This window comes from Danio rerio, chromosome 4 (assembly GCF_052040795.2).
Source record: "Danio rerio strain M-AB ecotype USA chromosome 4, GRCz13ab, whole genome shotgun sequence".
Lineage (NCBI taxonomy): Eukaryota > Metazoa > Chordata > Actinopteri > Cypriniformes > Danionidae > Danio > Danio rerio.
In genome coordinates, this window is record NC_141024.2 from 28,984,804 (window position 1) to 29,006,226 (window position 21,423).

The 21,423-nt window shown below is 34.2% G+C and overlaps 1 protein-coding gene across 2 annotated transcripts in view; it reads right to left on the reverse strand.

The window, feature by feature from the left end:
• Nucleotides 1-16,906, reverse strand: part of tafa5a (TAFA chemokine like family member 5a) — a 147,373-nt gene extending 130,467 nt beyond the window's left edge. Inside the window, 1 exon segment of one of the 2 annotated variants that reach the window (NM_001430368.2) lies at nucleotides 15,845-16,752. In NM_001430368.2, the coding sequence (NP_001417297.1) occupies nucleotides 15,845-15,956 (112 nt within the window). In that variant the 5' untranslated portion in view covers nucleotides 15,957-16,752. 2 annotated transcript variants of the gene reach the window in all.
• Between the last annotated feature and the right edge of the window lie 4,517 nt (nucleotides 16,907-21,423).

Consider the following 21,423-nt stretch of genomic DNA (forward strand, 5'->3'; position numbering starts at 1 on the left):
AACATAATAGTTTTAATAACTCATTTCTAATAACTGATTTATTTTATCTTTGCCATGATGACAGTAAAAAATATTTATTAAAATAGATATTTTTAAGGACACTTCTATACAGCCCAAAGTGACATTTAAAGGCTTAACTAGGTTGATTAGGTTAACTAGGCAGATTAGGTTTTAGATTTTAGGTCTTAGATAGATTTTAGACCTTAAAATGTTTATTAAAAAATGTGTTTGTTCTAGCCAAAATAAAACAAACTTTCTCCAGAAGAAAAAAATTATTATCAGACATTTTATGAAAATTTCCTTGCTCTGTTAAACATCATTTGTGTTTCACTTCAACTGTGTGTGTTTGTGTGTGTGTGTGTGTGTGTGTGTGTGTGTGTGTGTGTGTGTGTGTGTGTGTGTGTGTGTGTGTGTTTGTGTGTGTGTGTGTATTCCCACAGTGCTACAATCTTTTGTTAATGAGTACTGGATAATTTAAACCGGTCACATGTTGAGCATTGCCTCCATTTCTATGCAACAGCTCTATGAAATCCAACCAGTGTCTGACTACACTGACAAATTAAGTCATTAAATTCATGCAATCTTTGTGCACGGTTAGCTTTTGAATGCTCACAGAATACTCTGAAGTAGGCTAGTTAAGATATTAGATTGCTTCTGACTGACAAATCATGGTCACATTATATGCAAATGTAAATAAAGATAACATCTCAATGTGTATTTAGGTGTCAAGCTTTTGTAACCACGTCTATAAAGCAAATCCACATATTATGTACAGTAGCAAGAAGATTTGTTTGATATTGCACACAGCAACAATCAAAGCAAATGAGATAGATCAGTATGAGGTTGTTTATTGCAAAGAAAATGTAGTTTGTCCAACAGACAGTACATTTAGTTGAAAAGAGATATAAAATCTCTGTAATTATTAAAGTGCAGACAACACTTTTTATAGCTGTATTAGATTGTGTTAGTTGAAAAGTTGCATCACTATTGGCGAGGCAGAATAAAAAAAAAAAAAAAGTATGTATTAAAGAACACATAAATGTATCATGCCAGTGTAAAATAATGTGTTAACAAGATTAAAGTCATTATAATGTAATGAATATCTCCCAAGTGCTACTTGCATACTTCACATGCATGTCAAGGATACAACAGAATCTTTTTTTATTCTGCAGTGCACTGAGGAGGGAGGAAAGAGACAGTCTGAGTCTCAGAAAGCTAGAAATGAGGCTTAACAAAGTCATGTTTCGTGAGCATGAATGGATGATGAAATTACTCAGCTTCAGTAGAGCAAATATCTCTGGGGTTCATTTCCACTGTTGCTACTGTAGTACTTGCCATATAATATAGAATCGTCCCATATTTGAGCAAGCAGAATCGCATTCAGTAACATTCAGTTTATCCACATTTTGTGTTTCTTAGACATAAAGAGCACTTCAGTGTTTTATTGTATTTGGTTTTGTTAAGATTGGAAGATTTTTTTAACTGTAAAATTACAAATTGACTGTTGACATGTGCTGGCTACTGTAATGTTAAACAAATGCTGTGCTTGATATAAGGATCAAGAAAGTATGTTGAGATTATTTGAAATAACAAAATGGTGGATTTTAGTTGCTAAAATGCTGTTACACTTGTACAACACATGTAAAAACAATTAAAAACCCTAAAAACAGTCTGCATTTTTGCATTTTCAAAATACATTCTGTCTTATTTATCAGATAGTTTGCTCAAAAATATTTATCAGAAAAAATCCTCAACAGGTCAAAATGTTAAGGCATTGTAGTACTTGTGGTAGTAATACAAGGTTCACACACTAACAAAATTACTTGGTGGCTCTCTCAAATACCAAGCCAAAACACATACCAAATATTCCTTTGATCGGTCATTGTGACTGTGGATCGCTAATAAACTACAAATACACAATCACATGGACTACATATACTGTCATGCTCCACTCACGCACACACCAGTTCCTATTAGTTTGTGATCACACATACACACAGCTGTGGTTCATCTCCATTGATGACTAGGGCTATATACATATATACATATCAGACTAGGGCTGATATATATAAACTGATATATATATAAACTGTATATATAAAATATATATATATATATATATATATATATATATATATATATATATATATATATATATATATATATATATATATATATATATATAAGTTTGTTTTCACTCTTGTTGTCTGTTGTATTTTCGTTTTTTCCATGATTGCCGTTTGTTCTAGTTTTGTTTTGAACTGGTTTGTTTAATAAATGTAGGTTTAAAGCTGCGTTTGGATCTCCTTCGCCTTTCACGTTGTCATTTAAAACAATGTTTCATCTTGTACAGCTGGGCAATTCATCAAATAGCAATGTTATCACAATATTTGTCTGTGCTATGAAATAAAAGAATATTGTGTACATCATGATAAAGTTAAAGGGGACCTATTATGCAATAATCACATTTAGAATGCCCCCTTCACACAGGGATCAGCATCAATCCTTCCCTTTCACTTTGAATGGGTGAAATCAGGCATTGCCGAACTGCATTGTGGATGTGTTGGCGCCGCTTCAGTGGCGTTGCAGAAGTTGGGAATTTCTCAACTTTTCAATCGGCAACAGAAGCAATAGCCAATCAGATTGCTTTATGCAAATACACCAGCTCAGAAAATAGCCGATTGAAGACTTTTTTCATTGGCTGACACTGCAATGATGATCGCATCAGCTCCAACTTTAGACATGCCCTCTGTCAAGCATTGAAGCTGAAGCCCCTCTAGGGACATCAGAGCGTTATTTTACATGTTGTAAAAAGGGGCATGAAAAGTTCCCTTGAACAGGTTATCAATACAGAAATTTGAATCTGTTCATTATAACCAAGAATGTGTAAACAACAACACAGGCTCATTCTAAAAATGTAGAGCTATATATATTTCAAAAGATTGCAAATTATATAGTCAGAGGTTTGTATAGCTGCATTTCATCTTTAAAACTTACACTATTGGCTGGGATGACCCTGTTCCACTTAACCACTTACCTCCACATGGACGGCTTTTCCATTGTCACCAGCTCAATCTGTGCTTTTGAAAACATTATTGGTTGGGTTTAGGGAGGGATGGGATGGAGGGGCAGTCAATTGGTGAGTTAGTCAGTCGACAGTGGCCTCTGATGGGCTTACGTGAGAAAAGAAGGAGCGAATGGCACTCGCGTAAAAAATTTGGCATTTTTGGCGTTCTCCAGAAATGCATATAGGGATGCATTTTTAGAATGAGTCTGGGTTGGTAAAAAATGTAAAATAAGATATTTGTTGTGTAATGTAAACTATGAAATTGTGTTTCAAATATTTTTTAAGTAGCACTGTAGTCTATTCATCTTGAGATATTTATGTGTAGGTCTGTAGCACTGTTTAGTTTAACTGAATGCTACTTTAATGAAGGACACTTTTCAGTTTTTTTTTTACAATAGATACAGCCGATAGCAATAAAGTCAGATGGCAGTGAGCCAAATGTTGGCAACTCTGGCTGGTGCTTTAATGAGCTCTTCTGAATTGTACGCTCTCTCTTCCTACTTCACTCCACCATCAATATCTACTATGTCTGGTGCCCATGGTCTAATCAGCAAGACTCAATTTGAAAGGGGCATAGAGGAGCTGTTTTTTTTTCTTTCTTTTTTTCTTTTTTTTTTTTTTGAGGAATAAGTGTAAGTAAGTGTATTATATAAAACTGAGCATTTATAATTATCTTGACGAGTGGCGTTTTATAAATAAAATGACAGCTATTGGCCAATTGTTCCAGTGGAACAAGCTGACGCTATTTGTAAATGTTTATTAAAAATTATCACTATATCAATTTATTATTGTACATATTAGCATTTTATTTATGAATTAATATGAGATTACATTATTTAATGCAGTAAAAATGGAATGTTTTATAAAGTGTCATGTTGGCTATATACTTTACATACTATACATACTAAACTTTGGCGTGATTTGTTGCTATTTTCAGACCATCGCAGCTCTTATTTTCACATTTTGCACCACAGTGTTTAAATAGCAAAAACATTTGTGCCACTTTGTGGGCCTTTTTCAGTTTATTCATGATTGTTTGCTTTAATATGGTATGTTATTATTATTGTTAGTATTATTTATTATATGCATATTTATATTTGTCCTAATAAAAACCAGTTTAGATTAGTCCATCTGTCAGGTTTTGAAGACGTCTGCATCACCATTGGGGCGTAAGAGCAGGACGTGTGTTTGGATATAACTAATCCAATATTTTTTTTGACCACACTTCGTTATTATCGTTCACTTATTTGTTTGCTGGAAATTAGAACTGAATTTTGCGCTCAAGAAACTAAATTAAATACAGTATATAGGCTAATGGATGTCTTCAGTGGAGTGAGTGTCCATCCTTTTGTTACCCCAAAAAGGTAAAGGAGTAAAGTAAAAAGTAAACTAAAGAGAAAGTAAAAAGGTTGAATGGAGGAGGCTCATTCTTTATCCTCGTGCTGCACATGCTGTGTTTTTCGCTTGGGAAGCTTTCAGTTTTTCCTCTCACAAAGTCCACCATGTAAATAGCAAATGCGCCATGACGCAACTCAACTGACTCTTAAAAGGAATGACAGATGCATCTCCGGAGAATAAGCACAACCTTGCTAGACCATGCACCAGGGCACAAATTATATTTTTCTGTCCTTAAAATAGCAAAAGTGGATTCGAAAATGCTCCTTAATGCATTTGCATTAAACATTAACATTAAAATGGAGCCCTTTTTGTCTAGTTTATTTGTAGAATTGCTCATTGCTGGAGTAACCTTGTTTAAGTTGATGAATCACATTGGTAAAATGGAACAACACTGAAACTTTGACTTGATCTAAATAATAACACACCTGTCTATTAGATGTGCTTTACAGAATTGAAATTACCTCCGTGGTTTAGTTTCCTAATTTCCTTAATTTCCTTCATGTCATCCTTTAAATCAAACTACAAAGCTACAAAAAATTGTACAAAGGACTACAGAAACAAAAGGGAACTTGGATGACTGACAATGGTTAAAACTAATTGAAATCAAGATGTGTTATGTGTCATCTATCTATCTATCTATCTATCTATCTATCTATCTATCTATCTATCTATCTATCTATCTATCTGTCTGTCTGTCTGTCTGTCTGTCTGTCTGTCTGTCTGTCTGTCTGTCTGTCTGTCTGTCCGTCCGTCCGTCCGTCCGTCCGTCCGTCCGTCCGTCTTTCTGTCTGTCTGTCTGTCTGTCTGTCTGTCTGTCTGTTTATTTATTTATGTACGAACCCTAAAGCAATTGCTGCTTAGGAGTGGAATAATATACCTTTTATCACTGTGAATGATAACAGTTAATGAATAAATGAAAAAGGGCCTTATTCTTTATTAAGTTATAAAATAGTGTACATGCATGTGCATGTGTGCTTGTGTGCGCTAGATGGACTGTTGAACAGATGCAGTTGCTTCTCAGATAGCATACTGTACATAAGGTTATTGTTTGTTGTGAATTTTATGTGATATAGCATTTAAAAAAAAGTGACCCAAAAGTAACAAACCCTAGCAATAACTCCAATATAGTTATGATTCAAATGTACAATTCTGTTATTTGTAGTATGTACCCAAGTGTTGCTAATTAGTAATCACTGAATTCATTTAGCAAGGATCAATAAACACAATTTTCCCACCGAGATATGCCTTGCACTAATGTACGTTGTAGAAATGTGTGACCAAATGCTTGCAATCAATGTATCAGATACAGAAGAGAACTAAAAAAAAGAAAAGAAAATGAATATTTTTTTTAAGAGAAAGACGTATCAAATTTTAATTTGCTAAAGTATGGATTTGTTTCTAAATATAAAGCTGTTTATAATTTAGTTATTATCAGCAGGCAGTCATTTAATAGCATTAAGAATATTTAAGAAGTGATATTAAGATGTGTACTAATAAACAATAGAATTGAAATATATCAAATATATTACAAAATGCCACAACAGGTGTGATACTGTACTGTTAGGTGACCAATTGTCATCTGTCGTTCTTTTTATAGCTTCTATCGCTGTTTCAGTAGGTGCACATTCTTGCATCTTCTTTATTTATTTATTTCCTTTTTATTTATTTCTTTCTTTCTTTAACTGAATGTCAGGAATGTTAAGGTGCTAGCTGTGATTTTACCACATCCCATTCATATACAGTTGCATTTATTTGATCTGTCAAGCTAGTAAAGCTTTACAATCATGTTTCTGAAATGTCTTGTCAGGCTCAACCATGCATCACAGTCTGGCACACTCTTAAGGTTTTTGGCAAAAGGCATCCAGTATTTGCATGACTGAATGCAGTCGACTTCCACACAATTACCTTTTCTCTAGCATACATTTGTTGAGCCTCCCACTCATTTTTACTGACAATTAACTGCCTGTATGAGTGCAAAATCTCCAGGTGTCTCCAAATCGATCCAAGCTTCCCCCTTTTTTTAACTAAATGTAATTACTATATATATATATATATATATATATATATATATATATATATATATATATATATATATATATATATATTTTAACTGTTTTTAAAAATATTTCCTCAAGCGCTGTTCACTTGAAAAAAAAATGTTCTACACATTTTAATAACTGATTATTCTTTACAAATTTATTTGGTCTTTGCCATGATATCAGCACATAAAAGATTAACTAGGCAAATTAAGTTATGTCAGCATGTTATAAATTGGATAACAGTGGTTTGTTCTCCGGCCAACTGAAAACAAAAAAAAAATTTTTTAAAAACTTAAGGGGGCTAACAATCCTGACCTTAATTTTAAAAATAGTAATCACATGAATATATCCTGAAGAATGTCCAGCCATCTGTAGGTGACCTCAAGCTGAAGCAAACTTGCGTTCTGCAGCAGGATAATGATCCAAAGCACACTAGAAATTCCACTTCTGAATAACTAAAGAAAAACAAAATGAAGACATTGGAGTGGCCTATTCAAAGTCTTGACCTGAACCCAATTGAGGTGCAATTAACCCTAAAAAAGGCAGTTCAATCCTCCAGTGTGGCTGAATTAAAACAATACTGCAAAGATAAGTTGGCCAAAATTCCTCCACAGTGCTGTAACAGACTCAAAATGTTCGATTGCAGTTGTTGCAACAAAGGGTGGTTCAATCAGTTATTAATTTTAGAGGTCAAACACTTTTTCACAGGGCTATGCAGTTTTGGATTTAGTTATCCCTAATAATAAAAACCTTTATTTAAAAAATGCATGATGTGTTTACTTGTGTTATCTTTGTTAACTTAGCATTATCTGCCTAATGCTTTTGATCGTTTTGGGAGATAGAAGTTACCTTGCTCTGGTAAACATCACTTTGTGAAAAGTTTGAAAAGGAATTAAAATTTCACAGGAGCGATAATATTTTCGCTTTCAACTTGGAGAGTTTGTAATATTTCAAGAACAACATGTCCTCTAACTTATACAAATGCAATTTGTCATTTTCCTGAAACATGACACATAGGAGTGTTTCATAAAATAGTGTCCCTAGACATTGAGCTCTTTCAACAATGCTGAAATTTGTGAATTGTGTAACTTGGCTGGTAATTGCACTGCTAAAATATGTGCCTTCATGTTCCAAAGCCTCCACTTTTGAAAGCCTCTTCCAAAAGTGAAAGCCTCTTTTGAAAGCCTCTTCCAAAAGTGACTAAAAGTAAATATGAATATTTTGTGAATTTGGAATACACTGTACAAAACACATGGATTTACACAATTTATTCATGTTGTCACAACACAAATCGATTAAGTTAACTTGACAAATTTAAGTAGATTAAACAAAAAACAATTACTTTGTCCCAGAAATTTCAAGATTTGTATTATTTCAGCTCATTTTAAATAACTAAATTAATTAATTACTAGGAGCAAAATATGATAAATGTCTATAAAGTGCACACACTGTTTAAAGGAACCTACTTTTGGTTGCTTATAATTCATTATAACATAAAACACATATTTTTATGTCCACTATTGAGGCACTTATTTTTACAAAATAACTACAGGTCATAATAAGCTGCATGCACAAATAACCGACTGTACCTATTTAATCTTATTTTAGATGAGGAAACTCTCATCAAAAAGGTCAACAGGTTGCCTCTAAAGCTTTTACAGAGCAAAGATACAATTGGTTTAAACTCAGCACAGCTGAATAAAAATAGTTGAAAAGGAAAAAAATACTGTAAATGTTTGCAAAAACAAACAAACACAAAAACCCAATTAATATTTTTCGTATTTTTTTATCAATCTATTTCACTGTATACACTTCTCTCTCTCTCTTTTTATCTTTCATCCTCTTCTCAAGTGTTTCCACCCCAGACATTTCCTGTCACAGCCCGTGAGCGGACACACGTTGATGGAGCCCTCGAGGAATTCAAAACGCCAGGGTGGCATTTTCTTTCAAGCAATTGGTTTCCTCAATAACAAAGACGTGGACACATTTTAACAACCTGCAGCGAGCATGCCTAGTGGTCCCGCCTGTCTTTCTACGCCCTTAAGCAGTGTGATGTGTGTTTGAGGTTACAACTGATCATTAAAATTCACACCCTCATCGTTACATCAACCAAGAATGAAGCCAGATTGTTAGCAGTATGCCCACCCCCTTAAAGGGAGACCCATGTGTGAAATGTCAAAGTTATGTTTTATGCATGTCACAGTGCTTATTAAAACTAAGACCAGATTTATACTAATTTATAGTGTAACACACATTTAAATCAATCAAATTCATGAGAGGCTGGAAGAGACATCTGCTGTGCAGGTGCACACCATTAAACACACACACACACACACACACACACACGCAAATACACACACAGATATTTTTTCCTGCTCTGTTTTTTTTAATGATATTTTTTTTTATTTTTCATGATTTAATGTTGAGCCAATAAATGAATAATTACATACAATGATTAATTATTTCTCCTGAACACCAGACAGTATAATTAGTCAGTTGTTAAACTGCTCTTATCTTAAACATATGCTCAGTTTATCAGAAAGTTCAAAGTGCTTTACTGAGTCATCTAAGGAAGGCTTAATACATGACTCCAAAAATACAGCCACTTTCAAGTTGCAAAGCACAATTTTCATTTGCCTATCCGGTTTGGCTAGTGCAATCTATTTATTTTTTGTGCAATAGATGGACATGACCTTCATCATTTTTGCACACAAAATACATTTACCAGTATTTTAGCCAACACATCACACAACCTCTCTAATTATATATGCTGTATGTGTCAAACAGCAGCTCAAACACTCACACACATACAGAGAGTGAGCAAGAGAGAGAGAGAGTGCAGACGAAGACTTGAAGTTAAGCTGTCATCTAAGACATAATTTACAGTTTTTATAAACATGTGCAAACTTTATATTAATATACATAAAAAAGACTTGCAGCTGTAAGATATATCTGCATTCCTTAACACTCTGATGACAGTGTTGATTGTGTAACCCCACCGGTCCTACAACCACCCAACCTGCTCCGAACTGGTATCGAACCGGCGACCGGCTAGAGCACCTTTAGAGGTCAGAGGAGTGAGATTTACCTCCACAGCCCTTACTAGCTGGCCTCCGTTACACTCACCCCCCTAAACCTCACTCCCATCCGGGTCACAGCACCAATGTAACCCCGCCGGTCCTACAACCACCCAACCCGCTCCAAGCTGGTATAGAACCGGCAACCTTCTGCATGGGAATCGGGCACTCTATCAAGGAGGCTAAAGGCCATGGCCCCTAGCGTCTGTCGCTAGAGCACCTTTAGAGGTCACAGGAATGAGGTTTACCTGCACAGCCCTTACTAGCTGTCCTTCATTACAATTGTCATTATATTCTACTCATATTGAATAAATGACAGCATAAAATTGGCTTGAAATGACACTTATACAGTTTATAGCAATTATAGCAAACAAGCATTCATGTATTGCAGATTCAATTTAATTAGTCATATATAATAAATATATAATATTATTATAAATATATAATAATAAAGTCATATATATATATATATATATATATATATATATATATATATATATATATATATATATATATATATATATATATATATATATATATATATATATGACTTTATTATATTTATTAGGTACACCTTACAGGTACCGGGTTGGACCCCTCTTTGCCTTCAGAACTGTCTTCATCTTTTAAAGCATAGATTCAACAAGGTATTTGAAATATTAAAAAGATATTTTGAGATTTTTGGTCCATAATGACTTGATAGCATTGTGCAGTTACTGCAGATTTGTTGTCTGCACATCCATGATGCGAATCTTCCATTCTATCACATCCCAAAGGTGCTCTATTGGATTGAGAACTGGTGACAGTGGAGGCCATTTGAGTACAGTGAACACATTGTCATGTTCACGAAACCAGTCTTGTGATGATTCCCGCTTTATAAAATGGTGCATTATCTAGCTGGAAGTAGCCATCAGAAGATGGGTGGTCATTAAGGCGTGGACATGGTTAGCATGGATGGACATGGCTGTAGCATTGACACAATGCTCAGTTGGTACTAATGGGCCCAAAGTGTGCCAAGAAAATATCTCCCACACCATTACAGCAACACCACCAGCCTGAAATTCTGACCTTATCATCTGAATGTAGAAGCAGAAATCAATAATTTATAAAATGAATGAATGAATTAATTAATTAATAAAAACCAAATTAGTTGAACATAACTAACTATTACACAATATCCATTTCCATAGCAAACACAAAAACAAAACTGTTCATTTTATGACTGATTGAAACTCTATTCAATATCGTGAAGAAACTCAACTATTTTATGCTTTGTCAGTTTAGTGACTAATTTGTACATATTTATATGATTTTAGTAGTATGAAAATAAGATTTTTTAAAAGGAGGCATATCACCAAAAAGCAAATCATAGTAAAATGTACAAATGAGATCATACAAATTCATAAGAAGTAAATCAAAAAGTTACATACTAACAGTTTGTATAAACATTTCTATTTAGATTAAAAAATAAAATAAATCCCATTTTCCAAAGACTCACATCGTGTTACACCCATTTCAACTTTGCAAAAGATATTTCGTTTTATGCACCAAAAATGACGACTGTGGTCATAAAAACCTTCTAAAAGCCCCTCAGAGCCGATCAAATATTCATCCATAAAGATATGCCTCCATTTTCATAAGAGCTTCGTGATGTGCAAGGCCAGACAGAAAAACTTGACACATTCCTAAAACCCACGTCTTTACCCTTTGATGCGGACATTGGTTAAATTGCTCGTGCAGCGGAAAGGGCCTTCGGCTAGCTTGACAATAGTCAAGGATATTATAATGACTCCATGCTTATTGTACCATAAATAAATACACAATTTTGTGCTTTGGTTAGAATTGATACTTTCAGCAGCATTCAAGCTGCCAGTTGGGACTCTTTAATTACCAAAAAAACAACTTCTGTTTTTGCCCTTAAATGGTTTTGATAGCAGACTGAGAAGAGTGTGTGAGTATTTGTGAATTTCTGAGCAATGTGTCAGACTACATAGGCCGATTTCGAGGGGGATGTGTGAATGTGCTGCGATGCATTGTGGGATGTTTTTAGTGGCTAATGATATGCAGGTCGGGCCTATAGCAGGTATGATTCATCAGGGCATATAATTGACCCTGTGGGAGGCGTGATAAGGAAGTCCACAGTGTGCTCACCTCTTTATTTTTATAGCTCTTCTTTCCCCCTTATTTTTGTTAAATTATTTATTTTTTCTGTTTTTGGTTGGTTTTTACTGTTTCCCCATTTTAGTTTGCTTTCTATTAGCACACACTTTCTGTCCCTCTCACAGACAAAGACACACTTTTATAGATACAAAGCAACATATGCTCACTGCACCATCTGACTTTTATGGTCAGGCTGTCTGAGCATTTGCAGAAACAATCAGCCATAATTCCACATTCCAACTAAAAAAAAAATGATTACTATATAAATCATTGTATGTGAATAACATAAAATATATGTGAAAACAATAAAACAACAATACATATCAAAACTTTACACATTAACTTTATTATATAACTGTTTAATAAGAATATTAATACTTTATTATTATTATTAATATTATTATTTTATAAATTATTATAAGATGTACAATTTATAATTAAAAAAAAACTGATTTGTAATAGCACTTTCACAATTCAAATCAGTATAGCACTTATATACTGTAACTTATTATACTCCTAGTTACTTATCATAATAAGATAAAATTTAAATAATACTCAGACCTATAGCTTGACTCTCTGTAGATTTGAAGTGCTTATTGTATTCTCACATGTAAGTTGTTTTGGACAGAAGTGTCTACTAAATAGCTAAAAGTAAAATGTAATGTAAATGTTTCCTTATTTTATTTTATAATTATTATTATTATTATTATTAATTTTTAATAATGCATTTATTCATTCATTTTCTTTTCAGAAACTCCAACTGTCCCAGCCGAGGCTCAAATCAGCTTGCTGTGAGGCAATTGTGCTAACCACTGCACCACCGTGCAGCCTGTTATTATTATTATTATTATTATTATTATTATTATTATTATTATTATTATTATTATTATTATTTACTTAAAATCAAATACACTAGACACATATTGAACTCAGTGCCATGATTCTAAGGTGTTCAGTTTTTTTTTCTGTGTGTGGCTAAGGGGTTGACAGTGTTCTTAGTGGTTTCTAGTGTATTGTACTGTATGTTGCCTACTATACAGACAAGGATTGAATCACAAATCTATTTATGTATATGCTATACTCTAAGGGATTTTTATTAATGTGATTTTTTTTATATGTTATATATAAATATGCATAAAAATCTTTCTAAAAGTGATCATAGAATAAATTTAAATGTATGTATTAAAGAGGTGGTCTACAATGATATAAAATTTTAACTGTAGTTGAAGTGTAATATAGCTGTGTGAACATAAACAACATCTCTGAATCTAAGACATTCAAAGTTCAATGTAAAGGGAGATATTGGATTTTAAAGATATAGCTTAGCAAAGCATGCGGAAGTTTGGGGACAACATCCGGGTTAATATTCGGGGCGTAAATTGCAGCTCTATACTACACATAAAAGATGAATTAAGAAGAAGCAATTAAAACACATTGGATTTATTGATATTATATTCTTCATATTTGTTTCATTACTAACAAATATCAATCACATAAACATAATTAGTTAATTTATGTTGAAAGTATGTTATCCAAACTGCCAGAAATTGTAAATGCAATCAAAATACATACTGTACATCTTATTAGTAAAGCCTAAATAATTATTGGAGTCTATGATGGTAGTTTAATTGAGTCAATATTTAGGCAGAACGTTTACTTTGAGTTTACTTAAAGGTGTGGACGTTATCCTGTCAAGTTGTAATATTATTATTTTTTTTATATAGATTAAAACTTGTATGTTTCCACAGCCCTTTTTGTGTGTATGCCGTGTTTAAAAATCTGATTTATGTATGAAACGTAATAGCACACTTTAACCTTTCAACATGGTGCAACAATTTGTTACATTGATCTCCAGAGTAAAAAAACATGACAAGTACACATTAAAATTTGTCTACTTTAAGTACTTAGACTAACTGTAATATGCTTGAGAACAAGAATTACAGAATTGATCAGTGACATTGATTAATAACTAAAATAATATGTACATGTGTACACTAAAACATTATTGCAGACATTTTTAGTTGAATTAACTGAACTTTTCTAGTCATCTCAACTTACATCAATTAAACTGACAAGAAATATTAAGTTAAACTTACTATTACTGAAAACCTTTAGTTGAAACCTGATTAGTTATTCAATAAAGTCTCAACATCAATAATATATTTGTTGTCTTGACTTTCTGTTATTGAATTTTTACAGTGTTCTAACATAATACCTACACAACTATAATCTAAAGATAACATTTAAGTAATAATCATCGAAAATATTACAATTATTCTGTTGACTGTAGCATCTGTGGCTCCACTAAGGAACAAATGTATGTCGAGCAGCATCCAGAGGAGGGAGCCAGCAGACAGAACAAAGCTCTGCCCATATCATTCATTAAACAGTCATTACAAACAGTCATTGTCATCATATCATATCCTATCATAACACTTGATATTCATTTGTACAACTGTGGTACAGCATGAGCGCCATTCCGGTATCTCCTTCCTCTTGTCGCATTCCAAAACAAGCACAATCTCCTGTACATCGATGACATTTGTAGAGGATACTTTTTATGATATTTTGCCACGCGATGCTAATATAAAGCGGCAGAGACTGCATGACTCACTCGTGGGAATGCAGACCTAATTTCAATTGCGTTTGTGCATGCATCACACGAGCCTAGCTATAAATAAACAAATCAACATCAGAAACTTGCTTTGTGTCTCTGCGTTTATGTTTTCAATCTCCTCTGTGAGTAATACTAGCCGGAGCTGCGAGGTGCCAGTCTGGGGTCTTGACAGCAGCTCAGACATAGATGTCGTGCGGTGGGCAGCCCATCTAGATGAAGATTAATATCACAGACAACAAGCAGGTTGGGGCAGAGCTGCAGAAGCCTATTTGCTCAGAGCCACACAGAGAAACAGAAATGGGGGGAAAAAAAAGAATAGACCGCTAACCACAGCAAACATCCAGAACACTGATTGTAACCAAGCAGAGAATAAATCACACCATAGCAGGAGATCAACTGAGTGAATGCACAAGCATCTGCACGCTTATTTACGTTTATATTTCCTCAAAGCAGTACTGCAGGTACAGTGGCACAGGTTAAACAGACTCTCAGATACACTGCCACAGGCCTGGGATGGAATCACAAGACATAAAATTCCTGTCTTTATTTGCGCATTTCATTAGTGTTGAACCATGCTTGTGTCTTCTAGGGCAATCATGTGGGCTTCAATAATATTACTGAGGCTACAGGGAGGAAAATATTCTTAGGAGAGTTAGTCAAAGTTTCATTCAGACAGAAAACAGACTATTAGTCATCCACATCCCAGCTAAAGTAATGAATCACCTGACCTTTTGATTCACTCTTGATTCAGCTATACATATCTATTTGTAACTAAAAGTAGTTTCAGATTAAGCATATGGTATTACTACTAATGTCAAACTGGTCTGTTGCATTCTAGGTATATTGTATTATATATATATATATATATATATATATATATATATATATATATATATATATATATATATATATATATATATATATTATTATATTATATTATATTATATTATATTATATTATATTATATTATATTATATTATATTATATTGAGTTATAGGGTTTTAGGTCTGTTACACTGCGATAAGAGTATAGTTTGCATTAAGTGTTTAATATTTTGTTGAAATTGATATAGAAGTCGTGTATATGTGTTAATTAGTGTGGCTTTGCATATGCTTGTTCTGAGTAGGGCAGGTAATACTATCTTATCTTTGCAATTAGGTAAAGGGGTATCATACTTTTTTCTTTGTCACTGGGAAAAAAGTCTAAGCTACCATAAATAATATATATATATATATATATATATATATATATATATATATATATATATATATATATATATATATATATATATATATATATACCTGTATATATATAGCACATGATTTGACATTTCCGTGTCCATGTGATCTTTCGTGAAGGATCAATGACTTTCTTTTAATCTGTGATTGACACGACAGACACAATACATTATCCTTAAGGTCACATCAATGAAATGTTACACGTCCTTACACACGTAGGAGACGCATCGCACACACCGCAAACTCACCGCAGTACACGATCAGAAGCGCCGTCAACAGCAGCACAGCCCAGAAAGTTGTCGACATCCTCGGCCAGTTAATCGCATCCTTACGCTTAATCGATCTGACCGCCGGAGCCATGGAAACGCGTGTCGTGAAATCGGCGATAAATTCAGCGTTACAAACCCTCCCGTCCTCTGAGGAAACGTCTCTCGCCACGAGTAATTCTTAAAAAAGACATTTTAAAAACGGACCGCTCATTTCCAAAGCCCTTTAGCAGTCTTTAAGTCCGGTAGATGGGAAATAAAGTCTCTTGTTGAAGCGCGGTCGATTCAGTGTTCTGTATCCTGGGAAACAGATAATCCAAAAACAGGCGCGTGAATTCAGATTTTGTTAGACATATTCAATATTTTCGCCCCGTCAGACCTCCATATAGAAAAGCAAAAATTAAAGATTAAATCATTTATGTCGCAACGCCATAAAAACTAGCAAAGGAACTGCTCAGTTGCTCTGTGAGAACGTGTTTGCTTTCTCTCAGACTCCCAGAACAGAGATCCCATCGCAAGACCGTCTTGATTTCTGCAAATATTCGCTAAGAGGGATTTGAAGTCCCGATCAAGAGACGATGAGAAACATAAAGAGAGCCGTGAGCAGATGAAATGGAAAGATCTAGAGAGCTCTGAAGCTGCGCAGACCGATGCATGAACTGAAACTTCATGCCGCCTCAACTTTTACTTACACTGCATGCGAGTGACGACGCGGAATAAAATACTACCGCTCTCCTGACATAATTGCTGTAAGGAACCTGTTTAAGCTTGCAGTTGCACACTTCTTCATTGACTGCAAATGGAACGCTCTATATTTGACGTCAGGTTGGAATGTAGATCTACCTCATTATTTATATTTCTTATATCTCATATCCAGTCGTCTATTATGCATTTATTCGTGATATGCATCTCTCTCTCTCTCTCTCTCTCTCTCTCTCTCTCTCTCTCTCTCTCTCTCTCTCTCTCTCTCTGTGTGTGTGTGTGTGTGTGTGCGTTTGCGTGTGTTAAGTGTGTGTGTGTGTGTGTGTGTGTGTGTGTTCAATCAATCTGTTACGACATCTTCTAAAAAGTCTAGAGAAACATAGAGGTCTGAGGCAGAAGCTTAGTGCAATAGAATACAAAGCTTCAGTAGAGCATTTCAGCACCACACTATGTGGACAGCTCCGGCACACACTACAGTCATTAGGTGGCTGTATTAGCAGCAATGCTTTAATAAATAGTTCTAGATATATAGAGTTTTTACAATCTGCTCTGACATTTAAAACATGTTCTAATTAATTTGAAACCCTCTGGTTTACTTCATAGCCCAAAGACCTTCGCTGTAGGTGGAACTAAATTGACAATAGGGAATGAACATTTGTGGGAATGAGAGAGAGAGTATGGGTGTTTTCCAGGGTTGGGTTGTGGCTGACAGGACATCCGCCGCAAAGAACATAATTGACAGAGTAATTGGTGGTCCATTCCGCTGTGGCTGCTCTTGATAAATCCGCAACTAAGCAGAAGGATAGTGAGTGATTAAAAACTATGATTATTATTATGTAATCATATAATATACTGGGTTGATTCTGACATACAAAATGACATATTTAATTTAAATAAAATAATTTGCTGGTGGCGAAGCAGTGGCGCACAGTCCCCCATAGTCCAAAGACATGCGGTATATTGGGTAGGCTAAATTGACCATAGTGTAAAAGTGTGAATGAGTGTGTATGGATGTTTCTCAGTGATAGGTTGCAGCTGGAAGGGCATCCGCTGTGAAAACATGTGCTGGATAAGTTGGCGGTTCATTCCATTGTAGCAACCCCAGATTAATAAAGCGACTAAGCCGAAAAGAAAATGAATGAATGAATGAATTTGCTGGCGACTTGGTGGCTCAGTGGTTACAGCAAGGAGACCACTTGTTCAAGTACCAGCTAGGTCAGTTGGCATTTCTGTATGGAGTTTGCATGTTCTCCCTGTGTTTGCGTGGGTTTCCTCCGGGTTCTCCAGTTTCCCCCACAGTCCAAAGACATGAATTATACAGTAAGTCATAGAAGTGAGTACACCTCCTTAAATTTTGTAAAAATTCAATCAGAACTTTCACATGACACTTTGCTATAATGTAGAGTTTTTTGCCATGTTGAACTTGCAGTGACCAGAATGAGAGAATGAGGACGAGAACACCATATTTAACACACTTGCTTCCCTACTACCTGCTGCCTACCTACTAACGAGTCACACTCTGCACAAGTAGTTTGGCCAGAGGTAAAATGGTCTTTCCCTACTGAGCCTGGGTTCTCTTGAGTTGAGACTTGTGGAGCTGCGCATCAGTAGATTTGATCTTCAGTGTTTCATCAGTGAAATTTAAACCACACTGAACTGAGCTTAAACTCCGAAAACTGGACTGACACAGTTTCAATTTACAATAATTTTCTATGTTAAGCTGCTTTGATACACTCTACATTGTAAAAGCCTTATAGAAATAAATATAAATTTACTTGAATGAACATAACACCAGGGAAGGAAAATGACTAACAGAGCCCATTTTGGACATTTTCACTTAGGGGTGTACTTACTTTTGTTTCCAGGGCATTTGACATTAATGGCTGTGAGTTGAGTTATTTTGAGGAGACATCAAATTTACACTGTCATATAAGCTGTATACTCACTAATTTAGGTTATAGCAAAGCGTAATTTCTTCAGTGTTGTCACGTGAATCAAGTTATGATTAAATATTTACAAAATGCGAGGGAGTGTCCTCACTTCTGTGACATACTATAATTTGGCTGTATTGGCTGTAGTGTATGTGTGTGACTAAGTGTGTATGGGTGTTTCACAGTACTGGGTTGCAGCTGGAAGGGTATCCGCTGTGTAAAACATATGCTGGATAAGTTGGCGGTTCAATCCGCTGTGGCGACCCCTGATTGATAAAAGGACTTAGCCGAAGGAAAATGGATGAATGAATGAAAATAATTTGCTGCACACAAACAAAGTTTTTATTATTATTTTGGTAACACTTTAAAATAATGATACTTAATATATTTACTAACATGAACAAACAATTAGTAATCTATTTATTACATCTTTGTTAATGTTTAAGTTAAGTATCATAAGTCAAGTTTATTTTAGTTTGTTAACTCACAGTGCATTTACTAATGCTAACAAACACAACTTTGGATTTTAACAATGCATTAATTAATGTCAAACTATGATTAACAAATGCTTTAAAAATTATTCATAGTCAGTTAATGTTAGTAAACAGTTAGTAAACACATTACCTAACATTAACTCATGGACCATTATTTAGCTTCATTTTACAATATACATTTTTGCTTTCAAAACTGGAGGTACTCCATGTTCAGAGTTGGAACCACTGTATAGGATGGTATTTCATTATTATTTTACTATATAGATAATGTTCTTTCCCAGTACTGGGTTGTGGCTGGAAGGGCATTTGCTGCATAAAACATATCGTCACCTTGAAATTACAAGGTTCTATCTGCGTTCTGAATGATTTTGAGATATTGAGCTTTAAAGATTTGGCATTCCATATACAGAAGAAAACAATATGTGTGTAACATAGACCCTAAGACCCTAAATTTACTCTAAATGTAAATTATCAAAATGATCTTACATTTGCAAATTGGGGTAAAAAAAAAAAGAAATGAAAAAAAGAAACAGGGCAAATGCAGATAGAACCTTCTAATTCCAAAAGTCATTTTCTGCTTGTGATTAAAAGGTTCTATTTGGCAGATCATTAATTACAGAGTTACTTTTCAAAAAACACAATCACCAAAATAAAAAAAATGGTGATATGTATGTGTGTAAAAATATGTTTATGCTTGAGAACGTTGCATTTTTGCTTTGTATAACATTTATTAGATGTTTTAGGATGAATATTTTTTTCTTGTTCAAATTTAGCAACTGTACAATGCTGTGCTTAATATTTTATATAATACAGATGTTTATTTTATGTAATTATTTTGGCAATATTTATTGAATTTTAAGCTTTTTATGAACTATTGAATTGTATTTATAGAATTATATGCCTTATGAAATAAACTAAGTATTTGCCCTTCAAGGCTTACTATCAAATTTAAAGATGTTAAAAGAAAACAAACAATGAGCAAATGAGTTTTATAAACACTTTCACTGCTGTCTATATGTACGCAAATAAAAATAATTCACTTCATTTATTATATTCAATTTTTTAAATAACTGTTTCTTTTTCAACAATGTAAAGTTTAACATTTTATACCTATATCAAAAATGCTTCTAAATTATCACATTTGCACAAATCTTTTTAGGTTTCTTCTGAATTTTGTATGGTGTGCTATTATTTAGTCGACTCAGATTTTGTGTTTCTTTCTGGTCTTTTCCACTGTCAATGGAGCAATCCGGCGAAATGACAAAGCTGATCCTCATTGGTCCTCGTGCATGCGTTTGAAATGCTAATTGGCTCACAGAAAGAACTTCATAAAGCCAAGCTCAAGTTGGACTTTGTGGATAAAACCTTCTTTTTTAATAAAAAGTATTAAAATGTAAACAACGTATAAAAACACAATGCAAATAAGTATAGAAATAATAGATAGAATATTAAATAAGATAGAAATAATTGGTGGTTATGTAGAAATAGTTGGCAGTTCATTCTGCTGGCGAATGAATGAATATTTTGTAATTATTTGGAAAAAAAAACGAAATAATAATTTAGCAAAAACCTAAATGCTTCGTATTTTATTTTGCTTGGTGCCTCCATTGGCCCGGGAATGACAAATTTTAACTTTAAAAGAATATATTAATACATAGACATGTATAGAAACCACATCAATATGTTTTCCAACCTATTGCAATATCATTCTTCATTAAATTGAATCACATATTTGTGTTTTTGTACATATTAACAGACAATCACATACAAAGTTTTATGTAGGGTGGCTTTGCATAATGAAGCCATGCATATACAGTACATATTCCTACCTTTAATTTAAACCTTTGCCTTGCTTTTTTGTGTTCAGCTTATAAATAGTTATAAGGGTAGCCACTGAAACTCTCTCAAAGTGATGTTCTACACAAGAATAATTTCCTAGTGGAGGCATGAACTGAATTTAAAAATCATATTTTTATAGATCCATTGCTTATTTCCCATTAGGCATGAGTATGATTTGCTTTGAGGTGTTTCACCCTTCCCCTGTCTGTTGAAAATGTGAGTTTCCACTGCACAATGTCCCTCTCAGGAGTCTGCAGTGCTCCGGCTCTCAGTGCACTACTTAGCAGGAACGCCTCTTTATGTAGTCACTTGTGATCGACTGAGCGTTGACCTTTCACATCACTCTTCTTTTGATCTTTCCACACTCTACTTCCCCTGTATCAGAATAGAGATTTTGGCTTTGAACTTCAGCATGGAGTCTCTGCTTCTTTGTCTTTTCTCTTTTATTTACTATAATTTTCCAATGCGCAAAGACATAAAGCCATGCTGTGAGAAAAAGCTCAGACTGAAGGAAGACCTTTTGGACCAGTGGTATTTAAGTATCTAGTAAGCAGCCAAGTAGACTGTAGTACTTTTTTTTAATTTTCTGTTTGTT